The sequence below is a fragment of the Rutilus rutilus genome, assembly GCF_951802725.1.
Source record: "Rutilus rutilus genome assembly, chromosome: 13".
Classification (NCBI taxonomy): domain Eukaryota; kingdom Metazoa; phylum Chordata; class Actinopteri; order Cypriniformes; family Leuciscidae; genus Rutilus; species Rutilus rutilus.
The window spans coordinates 19,753,994-19,775,978 of record NC_140218.1 but is presented as its reverse complement, the minus strand read 5'-3'; the positions used below and the strand labels follow the sequence as shown (position 1 = coordinate 19,775,978).

The 21,985-nt window shown below is 36.2% G+C and overlaps 3 protein-coding genes across 3 annotated transcripts; 1 reads left to right on the top strand and 2 right to left on the bottom strand.

The window, feature by feature from the left end:
- Positions 1-151: 151 nt before the first annotated feature.
- On the bottom strand, positions 152-4,901 carry LOC311301795 (protein lifeguard 2-like). Its single transcript, XM_084427128.1, has 12 exons — positions 4,753-4,901; positions 3,772-3,856; positions 3,445-3,545; positions 3,301-3,365; positions 3,165-3,218; positions 2,941-2,991; positions 2,772-2,811; positions 2,573-2,610; positions 2,259-2,346; positions 2,053-2,148; positions 1,913-1,966; positions 152-1,708 (listed from the first exon to the last, which is right to left on the bottom strand). The coding sequence occupies exons 1-12, from the start codon at positions 4,765-4,767 to the stop codon at positions 1,556-1,558; spliced, it is 840 nt and encodes a 279-aa protein (XP_084283254.1). The 5' UTR covers positions 4,768-4,901; the 3' UTR covers positions 152-1,555.
- Positions 4,902-5,196: 295 nt separating this feature from the next.
- On the bottom strand, positions 5,197-7,687 carry fitm2 (fat storage inducing transmembrane protein 2). Its single transcript, XM_084427928.1, has 2 exons — positions 7,497-7,687; positions 5,197-7,267 (listed from the first exon to the last, which is right to left on the bottom strand). Exons 1-2 carry the CDS (start codon positions 7,667-7,669, stop codon positions 6,688-6,690), a joined length of 753 nt encoding a protein of 250 aa, XP_084284054.1. The 5' UTR covers positions 7,670-7,687; the 3' UTR covers positions 5,197-6,687.
- A 9,196-nt stretch (positions 7,688-16,883) lies between these two features.
- On the top strand, positions 16,884-20,058 carry r3hdml (R3H domain containing-like). The gene is made up of 6 exons (XM_084429005.1): positions 16,884-17,016; positions 17,922-18,223; positions 18,847-18,965; positions 19,109-19,211; positions 19,324-19,439; positions 19,560-20,058. Exons 2-6 carry the CDS (start codon positions 17,954-17,956, stop codon positions 19,699-19,701), a joined length of 750 nt encoding a protein of 249 aa, XP_084285131.1. The 5' UTR covers positions 16,884-17,016; positions 17,922-17,953; the 3' UTR covers positions 19,702-20,058.
- Positions 20,059-21,985: the final 1,927 nt, after the last annotated feature.

Below are 21,985 nucleotides of genomic sequence, written 5' to 3'. Positions count from 1 at the left end.
GAATCATTCACTGAGCTGAGTCTTTTTATATTAAAATTTGATGTGAATGAGATTTCAAGACCCCTCACAATAAGATGTAAGCTTGTGCCTTTCATACGGAGAGCACTGTGTTTATCTATAATATTACTAATAACAACACACAAAAAAGAGGGATTTGGAATTTTATTTTTCAGGAACTTTTACATTGATTTACTCTGATAAACCTTTTCTTTTTGCAATTTGCAACTGAAACATACATTGTCATTTATTGGCTTCATATTCGATATATTTGATAAAAATCTATAAATCACTGTCTCTACTATAAAGACCACAAACACGAAAAATTATATGTAGAATTGCATTCTGTTGAACCCAGCAACAGTGGTTTTGCACTTTTTTTGTGAACACTGTGAAGCTATGTACACATCCAAAATCATTCAAAATAACATTTTCTTCAAAAATAGATCTTTACTATGATAATACATTAAAAGTCTGTGTAATGATGAATTAATAATACATGCATTAATAATTAATAATACACATCGGTCTAAATAAAATAAATAATGCTCAACAAAGCATATCTGAGTAAAGTCATTGACTTTAAAATGGCAGTAGAAATTTCCCAATGGAAAATTCCTGACATATGCAAATATGATAGTGAATTTAAATAGAAACACTGATTATTTATTTTTTACAAAATCAGAAATATTCATTTGATTCGCACTCCTCAAATCCAGCCAGCCGTTCAAAAACCTTGTTAACTATTCACCTCCATATAGTTTCTCAGAATGATTTGTTGAAATGTCCTCATGCTGTGATATCACATTATGAACTTTTTGAGTCAGACACAAAGAGGGAATAGATGGATAATACACAGTTTAACCTCAATGTGATGCTGCTTGTGCTCATATCTGAGTATTTCATGCACTTTCACTGCTAATGACGTCTTATAGGCTTCACAAATGTTGACACCAATGCATTTAATATGTTGTATTTTGTTTTCTATGGCACCATGTGTAAAACTAAATGGATGTTGCTAAAGTTTTACCAGTGTACATATGTTATGTATATCCTTTCTGCTACAGGATAAACACATGGCACATTGTAAAAGCTGAGGAGAGGACACACGGCAACACTACAAAAAGGTTCATTAGTTAACATTAGTTAATGTATTAACTAACATGAACTAACAATGAGCAATACATTTGTTACAGTATTTATTAATCTTTGTTAATGTTAGTTAATAAAAATACAGCTGTTCATTGTTTGTTCATGTTAGTTCACAGTGCATTAACTAATGTTAACAAATACAAGCTTTGATTTAAATAATGAATTAGTAAATGTTGAAATTAATATTAACTTAGATTAATAAATGCTGTAGAAGTATTGTTCATTCTTAGTTCATGTTAACTAAGGTAGTTAAAAAAATTTAACTAATGAACCTTATTGTAAAGTGTTACCGGAAACACAACAGCGTGCACTGAAGATCCACATCGTGGTTGAGAGGACAGGATCACTCAGACCAGAGGGACAAAAGACACTCAGAGCCATAAGAGCTTCAGGTTAAACAGCACTTTCACTGCCGTTCAGGAGTACCAAACAACTGGAGAAAGAAAGAGAAGATGTAAACAACATCCAGGTATATGCTGAGGGTGGCAAAGATGTATTCCTCAGGACTTATGGTGTATCGCTTGCTTCCCATCAACATCTGTGTGTCAAATGCCAGGAACTAAAAGACAAAAGGATGACAATGATAAGATGACCATAAATAGCAACAAACATTAGAGATAATGCTGCATGTGGTCTGGTTTATTTTGCAATAATGATATGCTGACTGTACATTATCATGCTTTTTACATGGCTACTCACCAAAAAAATAAATGCATTAACATTTAATTTTGATCTGAGTTGAAATAATTTTATAATTATGTACCATGCAAAACAGTATTGCTCCCAAGACAGCATACACAGTCTGCAACCATGGAACCTGAAGGAGAGAGAAGCCTTTGTCAAAGTACATTCTCGTTTCTGTGAATATTAAAGTCTACCAATCAATCAATCATCGGTACTTACATATCCAAAGGGCAGGATGAATGCCAGGACAATTCCACAAATAAACACTACTGTACAGAAGACTACCAGCACACCTTGGTATGAAGTAATATCAATCTGTAAAATGACAAAAATTTGTATGATCTAAATAAATATATTCCAGATTACAGTTGAAAATTATTGCGGTCAAGAAAAATGGAAATATCTTTTGCTTAAAAAATACTAACCTTGGTTTGGAAGCTAAAGATGGTAATAGCAAGACAGACCAAGACAGTAATACCCAGGCAGATGATGACAGATTTAGTATTGTAGTAGCTAGAGAGATAGAACCAGAGGGGAAGAAATCAATAGACAGTTATTATTCTTCAATAAAAAAATAGACCTATAAAAGATATGATGCATGCAAAAGAAAATCCACCTTCATTAATCTTATGACATACATGCAGTAACAACATATTGTACAAGTAGGACGAAGGGAAAATATGAATATGCAACCATGAATGCAGGCCTACATTCATATACATATAACTTGAGACTGTACCTGGACAGCATTCCTGTCATGTAAGAAAGAGACAGAGTCTAGAGTAGGAGAGAAGAGATTACATGTTTAAATAGAGGAAGACTTTCTTTGAAATGTGACAACAGGCACTAGCGCTGACTAGTAGATATGTGATAGTTTGATGTATCTGAGATTACCAAAAACTTGTTATTACAGTTGTTCTGGTTGTTTTAATACTCACAAAGATCATGAGCAGAATCAGATTCCATGGGAACTGCCTCCTGTAAAAAAAAAAAAAAAAAAGATACGGGTAGAAATACATGAGAATATTGAATGGAAATTAATTATTACATATGAAATATTATATTTTTCATTATTGATATCCATCTATAGACTACAAATACACTCACCTAGGTCCACGGCAGCAGGACAGGGTCAGATATGTGACAAAAAACACTGCACTATTGAGAAAAAAAGACAATTAAGCCATTTTACATCACAACACATAAAGCACACATTTAAATACTAACTTACACTAGCACTGAATTACTGTACTTAAGGCTGTCTAAATTCCAACAGAATTTTTTAATTTACATTTTAAACCATCAATTTTAAAGTAATGATTTTTACTTACTATGATGCCCAGTACCAGCCAGGGTTGGTCTGAATGTAATCTTTCACGGGTTTACTACAAGATAGACAAGACATATTTGTGAATCAAGCTTAAAAAAAGAACAATGCATTATGAAAGTTTTAGCACACACACTCACCAGAAAACAAAAAGAGCCACAAAGGAAAATGTGACAGAGAGCTGGAGCATCAGGATGGTGTACACCTACAGGAAATATTGTTACATTAATTCACTTCATATCGTCCACAGCAGATCAGAGTCACTATACAGAAGACAATGATACCTTGCGGATAAATATCCTCCTGATCCTTCGGTCATCCCAGCTGAATTCTGTGAGCATCTCACCATCTTCGGGAGAAGCTCCACTATAACAAGGACTGCCACCTTTAAACAACAAAAGGATATATTAAACATCTTGTTTCTCACAGTTATTCTTGAAAACATCCACAGTGACTATCATGGGTGTTGAAGTGGTACCCATGCCATTGGTGTCCCCGAAGTATAGTAGTGCACAGTTACCAAAATGCAATTGCATTGACTGAATTAATCTAATTATCAGTGCAGATTAGTTTAAACAAGAAATTTACTAAAGGAAGAAAAGTAATATTACCAGTAGTTGCCTCATGGTAACTTGGAGGAGCTGAGGCCGTCGGCTGAGCATCAGCGCCATTGTCTGACTTGTTTGCTACTGAAAGCTGTAAACATATTAAACTTTATCTGTTATTCTGTATATGCACTCAACGGCAATATACTGGTTTTCCATAAAAAAATTCCAGATAGCTAAGTAGGTATTGTTACAGAACTTGGTATTCATCCATGTATTACATTATTCATCTGTCAGGACAATATTTTAATCATATGTCTACACTGCATACATTGGTAAATCATTGTACATAATGCCATCCCAATAGTATGTGCTAACTGAGAATGGAGAGACTAAGAAATTTATTCAGCCATTACTTATCAATGACTGATTCACTGTAATAGGAGAGTTTACTACTGGTAAATGACATCACAAGCCACCTTAAAAAGACGCTGTCCTCCTTAATGGCAACTGAGGAAAAACCTTGTTCACAGAAAATAAAAAGATAGTTGGAACTATAGAAATTCAATCATAATCAGATATATCTGTTCAATCAGGAAAAGAACACATGAAAATAAAATGTCTTGCAAACATTATTTTTCTAATTCTACCTTTGTATCTTGCTCATGCGCAGTTGTAAAACACTGTGATAGATGATAAAACAGCAGGTTTTAAGAAATGAAAAAGCGTTCCTGAAGCAAACATATAAAAATGAAGCACTATAGAATTGATGGGCATAAATCAGTTTAAAAGTATAAGGCACAAATCCAAAACATGACAAAGCTTCTTTCAGCGTCACTGGAACCATCATTTAAACTGAGACAAAACCAGAACAGGGCAGAAAACCAAGCACATGAAAGAAATTTCAGTCATCCAGACCACTGCGAATTCGCAGACCAAAAAAAAAATACATAAAAAATTGAATTCCTTACTTTTGGTTAATGGTCAGCAATTACACACAAATATAATGATAACATCTTTAAAAATGGTAAATAATAAAATGCTTACCTTTCCCTGGGTCATGGTTACAGCTTTGAATCTAATTTGGCTTACTTCAAAAAGTCTTAGTGTCTCTTTAGAGTTTTAGCCTGTATTCTCTGCACCTGTCTGGGATGCTGCACGCAGATAGTGACGATGCTGTACTGAATAAACCGCATTTCTATGAGCACAACCCCCCCTCCCTCACTCTAAAAGGCACATTCTAGCACTATCCAGATTTTAAAACACCATTGACTGAGACTTGGACTGTACCAATCATGCTGGCAGAAAAGGGGGCATCATTTCCCCCATGACGTGCATTAAACTGTGTGTGCATCAATCCCGCAGCATTTGTCCAGAGAAATCCAGAATTTTCCCACACCACCCAAAAACAGAGAGAAGTGTAAGAAGAATGTACGATGATGCAAATTGGGTTTACGGAGTCTTACCTTGAGACAACAATAAGAAATAAAATGCACGACAAAATCAATATTTATTCATTCAAACACCATAGTGAATTAAATAAAAATACACATCAGTGATGTGTTGTTACAATAACAATATCTCCATGTCATCACATCAGTTGAAATGGGGACAATTCAATGAAATGTCTGCGCTTGCTTTCTTTTAAATAATACTGATGTAGCTTATTACAACAAACATTATTACAATGATAATCACCAAAATATTTTAATTAACACTCATGCAATGACTAATGGATGTGCCCTCCATAACCAGCATGTTCCATCATTTGTATGTTAGAATTAATTTACATCTAATTTTCATTGTTCCTCAAACCTGCAAAAGATTATAACCATATTATAACCAGATAAATATTAGTGCGTTCTAGTCTTCTTGGAAAGTTCGTAAGTTACGAGTTGGGAAGTCGTGTTCAATCAAGTAGGAGAAAGATGGCAGTGTACCTTTTAATTAACTAGGCCTACACAAAATACAGCAAGGTTTTTAACCTCTTCATCTAAAAAACAAAAAACAAAAAAAAAAACAAAGAATGTGCATCAGGTGTGTTTTGCTTTTCTATGTTTTTAATTCATTTATGAAGCCACTGCAACTCTAATATATAATAACTATAATATTAGGCCTATATTATTGTTATATTACAATGCGATTATATATTGTGCAGTTAGCTTATTTTGTTGTAAATAAATAAGCCTGACAATGTCACTAAAACATACAGTGTGGTGTTCCAACACGTTTCTCACTGGCACGCCCCCAACTGATAAAGCTCGTGGCAAATCCCAAACTTCCCACTTTACGACATTGTGGTTACGGTCATTTGCGTAAATACGATCATTCCGAAATGACTTAAAGGAACCATTAATTTAAAAGTATAACTTAAACAACAATCCAGTCGCCAGATAGTGTTATAATATTCCACACAGTACATTTTAAATCGTTTTAGGTTTCAAGAACAGGTCTGTCATCCTTTAATAAACTGATCAGACTTTTGACAACTGCGAATAACGAATATAACAATGGCACATGAATGAACACTTTGGCCTTCAGGAAACACATAAAATGGTCCTATGAAAACACAATGCAAGTATATAACAAATGCATTCTGCTGCAATTCTCTGACTTCCAAAAACTATGTAATATTAAAAATATTGGTTTCAAGGGACAAAGTCTAAATATTTACTGTTAAAAAGGCAGCACAGCTGAAGATTGCAGGTTGATTACAGGAGGTAACGCTAGCAGCAGACTAATGTAATGTATAAGCTAAATTTACTGTCAGGTGTTCTATTCCAGCTCTGTATAAAGCAACAAAACTTTTGAAGGCAACAATAAGGTTCAGATGTGACTTCTCAGATTACAGATTGTCATTTTAGGAACACCAGCTGCCTTCTGCTCCACATGGACGGCTAACCCATCATGGATCTCGCATAACATAAGCAGAGCAGATATGTGAAGCTTGTTGTAGTGCACTTGTACCATTTATTTCTCACACTAAGCATGATGTTTCTGCTGTGGAGGGAGACCTGGAGAAAAGTGAAATGGGTACCAAACAACATAGGTCAAGTACCACCCTAATATCCCACACGAGGTCCCTAGAATCTTGTCGAGAATATCATGGAAATACACAGAAGTGCATCCGAACATCCATATCCAGATGACTACAATCGCATTAAGTGCTATATAAAGACAATCAAGAGGAGCGTTTCTGCTAACATCAGTTATGTGTAACATGGGCACCATTTCCTCCACAATCACAAGAGATGAGTAAGTCAAGATGAAGGAGTGTCCAGATATGTCAGTACCATCCCAGATGAATCCAGCCTTCCTGCATGCCGCCTTTGTGGTAATGTCACCATGGATGATTTGCATGTTGTCTGACTCATAACATGAACCTGTAACGTCTTCAATGTAGAAAAAAATCTCAGTGCAGGTGTACCAAATGAGAGTTGCTACCAGTAGTGATGTAAGCCGCCTCAACACAAATCTGTGGCTTTTGTTGTAAGAGTTGGAGTAAAGGATGAATGGCAGAAGCAAAACAATGGTCCAACCCCAAGAAACTTTCACAAAATATCTGAAAGTAAACAAGTGAAGCAAAAAAGATTAAATGACTTTGAGCCAAACATCAATGTCATATTAAGTTGTCAATGACATGCGTTGCTTTTATTATTGTATATATTGCTTTACATGGCATATTAATATTATTTTCTAAAAACGAACACATTTATAGTAACATTATTTAGTTTTACCGTGTTTCAATGAGTTCTAGCTGGGTAAGGGAGCTACCATAGACATGTACTCACAGATTTAAAACATTCCTACTGCTACTGAAGTAGCTCTCAGGCACGAGGTCGATCATTTTCAAAACTGATCCTGTAAACGAAATACAAAAGAACAAGTGCGGTAAATAACCACGGGTACATGGCTGTCTCCAGAAACAAGCCAAAGTGTTCACTAAGCTGCCTACTGCAGCCATGTTGTTCTATGTGCTGTGTGTGTTTGAATGCGGAAACAGAAACCACACTTCCACGAATCCTACTATGGTTAAGGGTTGCTAATTAATATTCATGAGCAAGCGTTCAGCATTGGATAACTACTAAGCAACGTCGCCATAACGTAATTAATATTCAAAAGTCAGACGTCCGCCATTGGAAGGTTACCAAACACGTCGGCGCTATTTGATTAATATACATTAGTGAAACGGTCGTTGGATGGCTGCTGTAATTTCGCAATCGGGTGAGTTGGACGGTCCTCAGTAGGCCGTATTTAACAAAAAATAATCACAAACTCACGCTACTCACAGAATTAATATCTTTCCTCATCGTATGAGATAACACCAGAACAAACGTTGTTTAAATATTAGTTCAATAGTTTAAACTAATATAGCCTAGCTATTTTAAAGCATGGCAAAATATAGGCCTAATATTATGTAATATTACATAATTCTAAAATCTCAAATCTTTATCACCTAGTTGTTTTTACTTTTTCAATGTAGGCTATGTATCTTGCAAGAAGAGGAGTTTTGCAGTTTTTTTTTCACTGTCCAATAGGTGGCACTATAATAAAGTCACGAAAAACCTCGAGACTCTTAAAAATGGTCACCACCAAAGAATCATATCATCCTATCTGCTTTATTTTTATCAAACAATGTAGAGTTGGTACGCATTTGTTGAAGACCACTGTTTTCACCTGAATGAGACCCAAACCTGAAGGTATACAGATACATTAGGCTAACCAATACTGTTCAATGTGCACTGATTATTTAGCTAAAATAATAATAATTAAAACAATATAATTTGGTATGATTTATAAATTTAGGCAACGTGGAAAGTTCCACTGGCTTGCCCTTTTTGCACTTTTTATTGGCAGGACTGTATTTATTCAGGGGCAGAGTTTCCAAGCATGTGTGCCATTTGGCTATGTTGTCTCTCCATTCTGCCTCCCTCCACACATTGTGCCAGACAGAACAGTCTGACAGGATGTTAAATACTGGTGTTTTAAAAGTGATTGCCATAGATTTTAAAATCATCTATAAATCTCTATAACAGTTACAATTGGAAGCCGTACGGGTCAAATTGGACCCTTATTTGAATAACTAAATCCATTTTGGACACTACCTGGATGCAGTCATGATTCATCAAAAGAAGAAGGAGGCCATCTTAGAAACATCTGTTAGCTGAATGGACCTAAAACGTTTGACATCCAAATTTCGACATGAGAATCGAAACCAAATTCTCTTTATTTTTATTCATTTTAGATGTATTTTTACATAATAAACCAGCCTGCTGAATAGCTCTGATTTAAATATAAAAACTTGTAAATATAATTTATACTCTAGATTAGAAAGTAATGAAAATATTTTCACAAGATTTCATTTCTTTACATCACATACGGTACATTTCATCATTTTTATACGTGTTACCCATGGCCACCGATAAAACTCTTTAGACACCACACTTTTGTAAGTGTCTAGACAAGATGATGTCATATTAGTGGAAGTGGGATTGTTTTTGGCCTGATTGTCTAGAGGTGTTTCACCCAAGCTTGACCCACTTCATACTGTCTCACAGAAGAGGGCCTCAATGAGTTATGGCTTTGTCTCTTCCTCAGAGCATTCCTGACAGTAAATCTGAAATGTTACAGCTTGACATCATGTGTACATCATGAGTGCTTCATGTGTGTGTGTCCATTTAATGAAAATCAGGGAGGTCCATTGTTGTTTTGGACCCCATTGATTTTCATTGTATGGACAGAACCATTCTTCAGAATATCTTCTTTTGTGTTCCACAAAGAAATAAAGTAAATTATGACAGAATTTTAGTTTTTGTGACTTTTATTTGAGGACAAAATGACTTGATCTAGTTTTTGTTAATTTTCATTAAAATAAATGTTAATTTAGAGTGTTAATTTTAATTTGATCAATGTTATTCCACATGTTGTAGGCCTACATGTTATGATATTTTACTGTTATGATTTTTTTTATTATTATATGCTGTAGCAAAACATTCTTCAAAATATTTTCTTTTGTGTTCCATAGAAGAACTAAAGTGAATGATGACAGAATTCGTATTTTTAGGTGAATTATCCTTTTTTAATGATTTGAGGACAAAATAACTTGATTGATTAACTGAATTACAGTTGCTGGTAATATTCAATCAGTTGAATAATGTGTTAATTTAGTGTTTATATTTTCCTTTTATCAATGTTATTTGTTCACAGATTTTACATGAATAATTTTTTTCTGCTATGATTGTTAATACATTTTTAATTAAATGCAGGCTTTCCAGTAGCTAAACTGGTAGCAAATGTTGCTTGCAATGGCAGGTCATTGATATGGGAATACTGAAAAAATAAGGTTTCAATCTACTTTTGGATAAAAGTGTCAGCCAAATTGTATAAATTATAAGTTTGTATCTACATATGAATAGTTAGTTCCAATGCATTATAGGTGTAACTGCTAAATCAATGTGTAATTAGAATATGTGTGTGTGATTCCTTTAATTCCGGTAACCGGTGGTCAGAACAGACCCATTGTCTCTGTTCCCTTCAAAACTATCCATCACCATGAACAGCTACATCACTTAGCAAATTTGTTTTCAGGGCTGCCAAAACAAAGTTTAGACTGCTGAAATGACAAATGGAGCAGCAGCAGGGAATGGGAAGTCCTGGATTTATGCTAAATGACGTGATCCGTACAGAGAAAGACCCAACTGTCCTTTTCATTGCTGTGGAGGAGATAATGGCACAGCTGTGCACCTTTTAAAGTCACCATTTCTCTCTCTTTCATTCCCACAATGCACAAAGTTCCTTCATCATTAAAGGGGTGGTTGAATATGATTTCACTTTTCTAAGTTAGTGTGTAATGTTTCTGTTTGAGCATAAACAACATCTGCAAAGTTACAAAGTTCAAAGCAAAGGAAGATATTTGTTTTTAAAGAAATATTTTTTTAAGGACTACAACAAACGGCTGGTAGGGACCAGTGATGGGAATAACGGCGTTATAAATAATGGCGTTACTTTTTTTCAGTAACGAGTAATCTAATTGATTACTCTTCCGATCTTAATAACGCCGTTACCATTACTGCCAAAAAATGCGGCGTGTTAAGGCCTCATTATACTTCTGCGTCGGACCTACGCCGGAGCCTATACGCCGTAGGCAACGTGTTGGTTTTAATTTATACTTCTGTGTCGTTGTCCGCGTTGACGCGTACCTAGGGAGCATGTGAAACCCCGAGGGAGGGGTTCTGGCAGACCAATCACAGCGCTTGTGTCCGCGTAGAATTGACGCGTTGTTACATTTTTGGAGAGGTGCACGTCAGGGTACGCCGTAGGGTACGCGCGCTACACACAGCCTACGACGTAGCTACGGCGGCAGTTCGACGCAGAAGCATAAAACAGGCTTTAGTATAATTGAAGCTGTTTTCATCAGACCAACTAGATCTCTGACGCACGCGTTAGCGAGCGGAGGCAGCGCAGAAGAAAAATACAAATTGAAAAATAACATAATAAAAAATAAATTAAAGAAATGATTCCCTCTGATCTTCTGTTTCGTTAATAAAGTTGGATTTCCTACATATTCCCACTTTTGGGTCTTCTTTTCCTGACTAGGCCATGTCATAATGAGACTAGCCTACTGACATTTCAGCACGTGAAGACAGCGACATTAATAGTTATAATAAAGTGCTTAGAGCTTGTGTGAATTGCACGTAGAAAAGGAAGTTCAGTTGAATTTGAGAACTTGTATGCTAAAATTTGCACTGACAGCTCTAATGTGAAAGCCTATAAAATAAAAATATGAAATTTAATGTAGAGATTTGCACTCGCAGTCACAACAAACCTGCATTTCTGAATTTGTAATTATTATAAGACGTAAACTGCTAATTCCAAAAACAGGTCATTGTGCTATAAAAGTAATATTTTTTCCAGAACATTTTACTGTTTGTTATCATAATGTCACATAGTTTCAATTATTTATGTTTTTTCTTTCTTTAAATTTTGCCTTTAAAATAAAGTGCATTTGTTTATGTAGGCCTATATCTGAGTTGATTTGGGCTAAAAACACGAAATGGGCAGAGAGTTAATGATGACTGAAAGACATCAGGCCCTGGATTATCAGAGTAAAAGGCGAGTGCAGTCATTTACAGTGTGTTTACACCGCAAAACAAATCCTCTCCTTGCCATTTTCGCGCTCTTCCAAACTGGATTGTCCTCTCAGACTTGCCGTAGAGTCCTCAAACTCAGTAGAGGAGGGGCCATGTAGATGAGCTCATAAATCTGCATTTTGAGTGGCGTGTGGCGTCAATTTAACATCTATCGGCGAGTGGCGTTATTTTAACGCGTGGCAGCGTGTGACGTTAACTTATCGCCTGACGGCGCTTATTTAACACTTTACGGCATTATGAAGACGGCGTTTTAATATTGACACAGCATCTGGTGTAAGGATTTATCATCCTTACACCATCATTGCCGATAGATGTTAAATTGACGCCTCACGCCACTCAAAATGCAGATTTATGAGCTCATCTATGGCCCCTCCTCTACTGAGTTTGAGGACTCTATGGCAAGTCGGAGAGGACAATCCCGTTTGGAAGAGTGCGAAAATGGCAAGGAGAGAATTTGTTTTGCGGTGTAAACACACTGTAAATGACTTTGAGAACCTGTAAAATAAAAATCTGAAATTGAATGTAGAGATTTGCACTCGCAGTCACACTCGCAATTTGTAATTTAAGCCATACATCAACACCTCTCATAATGAGAGTGGGGGAACGGATTCCGACAGCTGTTTTTTTTTTTCTGTTCCCCCCATATTTCTGACACACTGAGGTTCTAATATTTATCAAATTGATGCTGTTTAAGCTCCATCCACACACAGAACAGAATAAGCATATTTTAAGCCGATACATCAACATCTCTCATCATTGGGGTGGGGGAACGGATTTCGACAGCTGAACTATTTGCCGTTGGATTCTGTTCCCCCTATGTTTCTTACACAATGAGGTTCTAATATTTATCAAATTGCATGAAATTACTAGCCTCAATCGCCTAGTGGTCAGTGCCTTGACAATATTTTTATTTTAGCTTTGGGCGACCCGAGTTCAAGTCCCGGTTCGTCAAACTTTCTTGATACTATACTGTCCTATCATAATAAAAGGCAAAAAAATATATTCTTTAAACTGATGCAAGTTAAGCTCCATCCACACACAAAAATAAAATCAGCATTTTTTAAGCCATTACATCAACACCTCTCATGATGGGACTGGGGGAACGGATTCCGACAGCTGGGTTTTTTTGCCGTCGGATTCTGTTCCCCCCATGTTTATTAGCAGTGAGGTTCAAATATTCATCAAACTGTTGTTGAATAATTGTCCCTGGTACCCAAGTGGTCAGTGTACTGACATTTAGCATTTTTGAGCTTTGGACGACCCGAGTTTAAGTCCCTACTCGTAGATTTTTCTTTATCCCAGACTGTCCTATCATAATAAAAGGCAAAAACTCCCAAAATTATTCTTTAAACTGATGGCAGTTAAGCTCCATCCACACAAAAAATTGAATCAGCCTTTTTTTAAGCCACTACATCAACACTTCCCATAATGGGACTGGGGGAACAGATTCCGACAGCTGGTTTGTTTGCCGTCGGATTCTGTTCCACCCATGTTTCTTAGCAGTGAGGTTCAAATATTCATCAAACTGTTGTTGAATAATTGTCCCTGGTACCCAAGTGGTCAGTGTACTGAAATTTAGCATTTTTGAGCTTTGGACGACCCGAGTTTAAGTCCCGACTCGTAGATTTTTCTTTATCCCAGACTGTCCTATCATAATAAAAGGCAAAAAACTCCCCAAATTATTCTTTAAACTGATGGCAGTTAAGCTCCATCCACACAAAAAATTGAATCAGCCTTTTTTTAATCCACTACATCAACACCTCTCATAATGGGAGTGGGGGAACAGATTCCGACAGCTGGTTTGTTTGCCGTCGGATTCTGTTCCCCCCATGTTTCTTAGCAGTGAGGTTCAAATACTCATCAAACTGCTGTTGAATAGCGAAGTGGTCAGTGTACTGACATTTAGCACTTTTGGGCTTTGGACGACCCGAGCTAAAGTCCCGACTCGTGGATTTTTTCTTGATCCCAGACTGTCCTGTTATAATAAAAGGCAAAAACGTTCAAAAATGATTCTTTAACCTGTTAAGCTTCCGGACCATTTTTGGGGATTTCCGCCTGGATTTGCCTACCCAAATTGAAAAGCCTCCCATTTCCACATTTATTTTCCAAAATAGACCATTTTGGTGTCATTTTACAGGAAACCCTTTGCAATTTCATAAAACAGTGCTAAATGTGATAAACATTTAAGTATATGTTGTCTGAGCTGTAATAAAACCCCCCAAAAAGAGGCGCTCTTTGATTTTTTTATTTTAAATTCATTTTTGAAAGTGTATAACTCAGGCCCTGTGGGCTCTAGCACCATGCAGACAATTATGGCTGTTTCCTCTAGATGCAGCAAACACTGGAAAAAATTGGAACTGGAATTTGTTCTGTATTATAAAAAATGAAAAAGATGTTCATATTAATCTGAAGGGAGGAATATTACCTTTTTTTATGTAATTTCCACCTACCCAAATCTAAACTCTGCCCATACCCATATCCAGTGGTATATATGCAATATTCCAGTGTAATTTTACAGAAAACCCTTTGAAATTATATAAAACACTACTGAATATGATAAATATTATAGTATATGTTGTCTGTGCTATAATAAACAAACAAAAAAAATAGGCGCTTTATGATTTTGATCATTTTATTCTTTCAGAAGATACAAGATTTATCATTTTACAAATTATATGCCTAAAATCTGTGTGGTCTATAGAGCACATTTGTGAGTCTGCTCAAGTTGTCGCATTCGTCTTTTCACATGCAATACAGTACATAACACAAACCACACACGTCACTCTGTAGGCATCTTACAACAGTTCCCACACAAGCGATTTTATAGATTATCATGACAGAATATGCTAATCAAAGACTTGAAGATAGTTAACTCCACATCAGCAACATAAATCCATCAACTAACCATTCAGAAACGTCCTGTTGCATTCTATATGTTGTCACTTCTTCTTGAGTCTCTCCATCAATGTCCGACTCCAGTTTAAACATAAAAGGCAGAACAGTTTTTGACATTTTAGTGCCTGTCTGTGTGAGGTAATTGGAGCTGCTAACAACACACACTCTTGAAGCTCCGCCCTCTGTGCCGGGACCAGCTGCTCATTTGCATTTAAAGGGACACACACGAAACAATGCGTTTTTACTGACCCTCAAAAAGAGACAACATTAACATGCTGTAAAAAATTATCTGTTGGGTATTTTGAGCTAAAACTTCACATACACACTCTGGGGACAACATAGACTTATTTTACATATTGTAAAAAGGGGCATTATACCACCCCTTTAAGCAGATGGGAAGCATGAATGAGGTGCAGTCAAGGTAACATTATGCGAATGAATTAAGCTTAATGTGAGCTATAGCTACTGCTTGTACATGCACTGAGTGATTCATTTTATATTTCTGCTCAAAATTCATCACCTCCTTTGATGTGTGATGACAACACTATTAAGTATGTGAGAGAATTGACAGAGACATGTCTGTGGCTATTTTTAAACGTTACACTCTACAAGGGATCATTGTAGCTTAGAGTTATGTTTACATCATATTAGCACATAAAGCTGTCAAACATTTGACCCGGGGAAGAACGTTTACATATGCGTCTCAATGGAATGACTAAACTTGTGCATTTTGTCTACAAAAACCATAAGGTTGCAACATTGTGAATGTTAAGTAGTGACATCATATGTTTGTCTAGAGAACAAGTTACGCTCTCTTGCCTATATAGTAAGCCAACAGAAAGTCTTCCAAATAGGCCTCAAGTTGAACCTTGACCCTGCCGACCTTGACAGTTTGAGGATGACTGCTAACTTTAAAAGTTTCCTTTGAGGTCTCTAAGCCTTACATGCTGAATAAAAAGGCTTTATTTCTTCATTATATTTAGATTTTCACTATATTTTGCTTATAATGATGTACTAAATTGAATTCAATACTTACGTTAGCTGTTAGCCCCAAAAAACAAACTGGAAGTCTTGTTATTTAAAAGTGTTAATATCTTTTACTTTTGACTTTATTATAAGAATGACAACCACACTCACACAATGGATTGTAATGGATTGAAAGTCCCAAAAAGTAGATACTGTAAGTGCAAATGATAGGCGCAGTGGACACATACTGTAATTAAACAACAATCTATAGTATCCATATTATTGATATTGCATATTTTCAGCTCAGTATGAGGTGAATATACTGCATTGGCTAATTGCCACATAGTATTACTGTAATAAGTCTGAATCTACTCAATGCTCTAGGTGACCCTGTTCAGTAGTTGCAACAATCAAAGTTGTTCAGTGTATATTGGCACTGGCCAGAGACTAGAGATATTACACATGGCATGTCCTTCCTGAATAGACGACTGGAACAATGTTCTGACTTGGCTATGACTTTAAAAGTTGGACTTTAATTCATAGAACAACTCCCTCCCTTTTATAAAATCCTTGCCAATGTGCTTATTCAACTTATTTTATTGAAACTTTTTGCCAGGAAGGCTGAGTCCAGCTCCAAGCAAAGCTCACAAAAAAACACACGTCCGATTATAAGCGAGGAACAGAAACGGATGATTTAAAGGAACAAGAGCCAAATGTAGCCAAGCATTGTAAAAACCAATTTGTCTTTGAATATTACTGTGCATGCTATTTTGTAGTTACTATATAGCATAGTATTTGCAAACCAAATGGATGCTATACTGGTAAGACAGGATGTGAAATCAGAAGTGAAAGTTGCCCAGAAAGCTGTAAAAAAATAAAATAAAATAAAAACATTTGAAAATCACAAAGGTCATGGAAAGAAGAGTTATGACTGTTGAAAAGTCATCAATCTTAAAATCCTGTTGGAGAGCATGGCTGTTTGGAGATTCCACTGAGTGTGTGCTGAAAAAGCAAAGACTTCCATTAAATTGTTTCCTGAACTTTGGGAACATCCCTGTGGGGGAAGAAAAAGAGACAAGGGCTTTTCTTTTACGTCAGATGGCCTTAGAGAGTTGGCCCAGTTAAAGTTCGCTGCCACACATGTCAAAGACGTTGTTTGCAAAGGCCAGAGTTGAAGTGGAGATCTTTTCAGCTGCTCTTCTCCAGGCTGTGCTAAAGTGCTGGAATCACTCCTGAAGGCATGTGCTGCTGTGAAGACCACTGAGGACCCCCGCTCTCTTCACACTGCAGGACTACATAAGTATATGCCACACTTTTCTCTTAAATAGCCATTATGTGTTCACTTTTTTATGATTAGATTAAAAAAAATCAACAAAAACAAATCAAAGGAGTTTATTGAAAGATCTTTGTTGTTGATGTATTTCCTTTTCCATCAGTTGAGATGGTCATATATATAATACCTTCAAAGACTAGTGAGGACATTTGGGTGTAATGTTTGTCAATTTGCTTAAACCCTTTTGCAATGTAACCCTATGATTTGCTTCGTGTCAAACCATGCCACTTTGATAAGAAAATATATATATTAGGGCTGTCAAATCTAACAGACAAGTTTGTGTGTGTATATATGTATATGTATATATATGTGTGTGTGTGTGTGTGTGTGTACATAAATTATATAAATACAAACTTTTATGTTAGATTCGATAATCGTGATTAATCATTTTGACAGCACTATATATGTATTAATTTGACCATGTAAAACCACATAACAGGTTTAAACCATATAATATATATAACTTATTTTATAGTTATATACATTATATAATGTAGCCTATATTAAATACGTTATTTTAAAACTTTTTAGCAAGATATAAAATCTGTCTATATAACTAACAAAGCAAATTGTAGGGTTAAATTGTATAGCTACCTATATGTGTGTGTGTGTGTGTGTGTTTGGCAATTTTTGGGTGGACTATAAATTGCACATACCGGGGTTATCTGCTATATCACTATTTGACATGTTTATCTGTTGGCCTACTATGGTTAAAATGGTCTGGCTATTATCTTACTAACAGAAAGTGCAGGATTAAACGATAGGCTACTTGCACTTGAATATGGACTGTAGCGTTCCAGAGCTTAAGTGTTATTTTGCTGACTAAGACAGTGAGAGATTGTTGACATTGTATTCTCTTTCCACAAATAAAGCACCTGTAGCCAACCAGACAGAAGGCAGCGCGATGAATTTGGCCTGCGTTCAGCTGTTCTTTGCTGGCGCCTTGTGGACACTGCCGTGCACGACAGCAGCGGTGGCGGTGAACGCCACAACAGAGCTGCTTCATCTCAATGAGGTTTATATGGAGGATGTACTGAGGAACAGCAGCGACACCAGCGCAGCTCGAGCGCGGCGGAAACGCTTCATCTCCAGCAAAGATATGACGGCATTACTGGACTATCACAACCGCGTGCGCTCACAGGTCTTCCCACCCGCAGCAAATATGGAATATATGGTAGGGCATTTTTATGTACTGTTTTTAATTTATTTTTAATTAATTAATTAATTAATTAATTAACATTATTATTGTGTTAGGATTAACAAACACATAACATAAATTATTATTATAATGTTTTTCTGAATGCAACATTTCAAGGCACCCTGGACGCTCTTTTTAATGCAAGGTGTGGTGACAGAAAGTCCAAAAAGGACTCAAACTCATGCATAAAATGTATCATAAAAGAGATAAATTTTTTATTAGGCTACATATTTAAAAAATCTTCAAGTCAAGTGAGCTTGTTAACGGCTACCGAATCATTCAGTCATTGAGTTAAGTCTGAATAATTTAGATCTGCATCAGATTCAGATCAGCGAATTCATTTAAATGAATTGAGTTAAACGAGTCGTTGCTCACGATTCAGACATCACTGGTGCTAAAGTAAAGATTTGATAAGTTACATTTCAGTCTGTTCCTCATAGAATTAATGATGTATGGCTCCAGAAGTCTGCTGAAAGAATATAGTCGTGTGGACAGTGTTTATGATCATTTTGCTTGACATCCTCGGTTCATATTTATTGTCATTGCATGGTCTTTTTGGGTGACATATTTATTTATCTATCCCCTCTCTTCTTGGAAAGGTGTGGGACGAGAGACTGGCTAAATCTGCAGAGTCCTGGGCCTCTCAGTGCATATGGGACCATGGACCTCCTCATGTTTTGCGGTCCACTGGACAGAATCTGTCCATTATCTCTGGAAGGTACAGACCCTTACAAAAACATACCAAGAATGGGTACACTAATGGTATCGGCATGAATTAATATCTGAAAACCATCAATTCTGGATTATATTTACACTGTCTACATTCTGAGTATGATTGTTATTATTTCTTTCATTTTGCAGATACAGATCGATCGTTGATCTGGTAAGATCCTGGTATGGAGAGAGACACTCTTTCTCCTTCCCCAATGGATGCAGTGGCTCTGTCTGCACACACTACACCCAGGTGGGTCTCCAAAATGCTATATATAGGCCTATATGTAATTTATTCCTTTGATGGCATTTCAGCATCATTAGTCCAGTCTTCAGTGTCACATGATCCTTACTTTTTGTTTCAGATGGTGTGGGCCAACAGCAATAAGATTGGATGTGCTGTCAGAAGGTGTTCAGATATATATGTTTTCGGGAGTATGTGGAAACAGGCCACCTTACTGGTTTGCAACTATTCTATCAAGTAAGAATCATTTTCTACTGTATCAATACAGTCATTTTAAATAACGGTTAATGAAGATTTTTGCAAGAAAAAGAAAAGGGAAAGTAATCGAACTTGCACATGTTGCTTCTTATGTTCTAGGGGGAACTGGGTAGGAGAGGCTCCATATAAGACTGGAAAACCATGCTCTGCGTGTCCCTCAAGCTATGGAGGATCATGCCATAAAAACCAGTGTGACTCTAGTTCAAAATCCAGAAGAAATACGAGTGGTTTCAGAGGCTAAGCGGGGGGAAAAAATCCCTAAAAAATTATTTTATTTTATTAAAAATGTAACCACTAAAATTTTTACAATGCAAATTATTCCGTGGTTATTTTATAAAAATGAAGTGCTGTAAAATGTCCAATTAATCAAATGTGTAATTGTCAAATTGCATCAACTGTTGTTGTGTTTATCATCATCCCATGTTTAATGTTCGCCGTTTGTTGGTTTTCAAGGCTTTGTTTGCACTGTTTTACTTATAATTTGTTTGTACTAAGTTGCATCGCAGTGACAATTCACATCGGGTGTTAAGCACTTTCTTTCTTTTATTATTATAATTTTGCTCTTTTTGTACAGGTAATAAATTTTCTTTAGATTAGGAAAAGTTGTGTGTTCGGTGGTTTCTAAGTTACTATCGTTTTGAAATGTCTATTGCACTCAAGTCACACAGAGGACATGACTGCATTGTCAACACATTTGTCCTCATAAAAACAGACCTTTTATTTACATTTTCTCTTATAACACAGACAGACTGCTGCCAACACCTTCCTAGCAGACAAAAAACAAAGAATCATTTATTCATTTCAGTAATGTTTTAGAAGTTACTCATATTATTAAGGCGTATGTGAGAAACTGGCCCAGGATCGGTTTCAGTGGCAGACCGAAACCATCTTTTATCATCTCATTAATGTGCTCAATCCATCTACAAGAGGCAGATCTGCTGTAAACCATGACTAAAAGGCTATTAAAGCCATAAACAAAGCGCCGGGCCTTGGTCTCCAATCCAGTGTATAGGGAATACTTTACCGGTGATTGAGATCATTCATCTGTAACAAAACAAGAATATATCACCGTTTTTTTTTTTTTTTTGCTCCTGGCTCCTGGAAAGTACCTTTTAAAAGTTTGGGATCAGAACACATTTAAAAAAAAAAAAAATAGGCTATATATATATATATACTTTTATTCAGGAAGGATGTCTTAATTTAATCAAAAGTGACAGTAGATTTAAATAAATACTGTTCTATTGAACTTTCTATTGATCAAAGAATCCTGAAACACTCACAGTTTCCACCAAAAAAAAAAAAATTAAGCAGCTCAACCGTATTCAGCGTTGATAATAATAATAATAATGTTTCTTGAGCAGCAAATCAGCATGATTTCTGAAGGATTATGTGACACTGAAGACTGGAGTAATGATGCTGAAAATTCAGCTTTGACATCACTGGAATAATTATATTTTAAAATATATTAAAACAGAAAACAGCTATTTTAAATTGTAAAAATATTTCACAATATTATTGCATAATTGACTTCTTTCAAAGACATTTTAGAAATCTTACCGTCCCTAAAAATTTGAATGGTAGTGCAAGTATTATAAGGTAAATGGATACAAAGAACTTAGAGCTTAGGTGTCTCTGTACCAGAGTGACAAATCTGGGGAAAATCGAAAATTCACTTTCCCATGAAGCTGCTTAAAAGTGAAAGCAACTGTAGACTTGTGTAATGCTATAGACTTCTGTCTGAAAGCATCACTTTATATTCATGGGAAAAGCTGTTGAAACTAACATTATATCCGTTAAGAAAAAATGCAGCTCAAGTTCTATAGACCTTATGTAGCTCCGCCCCTTTTCCAGCGCTACGCTCGTTGTGTTGTCTTCCGGTTTGTATTTCCACAGAATGAAGGTAAGACCTTACTGATTTATGAATGAACCGCTCGGTTTAAAATCCAGTCTACTGACATTTGTTATGACATCCGCTTAAACATTACAATGCCCATGATAACTTTCGTCAACTCTGCCATAAGTAAATCTATTCACCAGCTAATTACTTTTACACAGCGATGCCTTAGAAATATAGGCTATGTTCACACAACACCAGTTTTCAACTGAAAACTTTTTGTGCGTTTTTCATTTACACAAAAACGGCGTTTTGGGGGCCTGAAAATGGGTTTCAAAGTGCATGTTGAAAATGATACCTCCATGTAAACAACAAAAACATGAATTTGTGAAAACGGTGATGTCATGCATGCCTATTACTTGCTCAGTCAATGGGGTTTCTCTTAAAGTGACATCTCCAACTACAGCCCTGCATGAATAATACAGCGTTTTTAGTCGTATTTGCAGATCCGTGTGAACGGTGATAGCTTTTGAAATCTGTTTTTAGTAAGAACGTTGTCGTGCAAACACCCATTCAGAGCTACCGCAAAAACGGAAAGTTCAAACATAATACTCTAAAGGTGGCTGCGCGCGCCGCGCTTGTTTCTCTGGCGCATAAGGTCTATTGAAATGGGATGGTATTGGTCTAATGG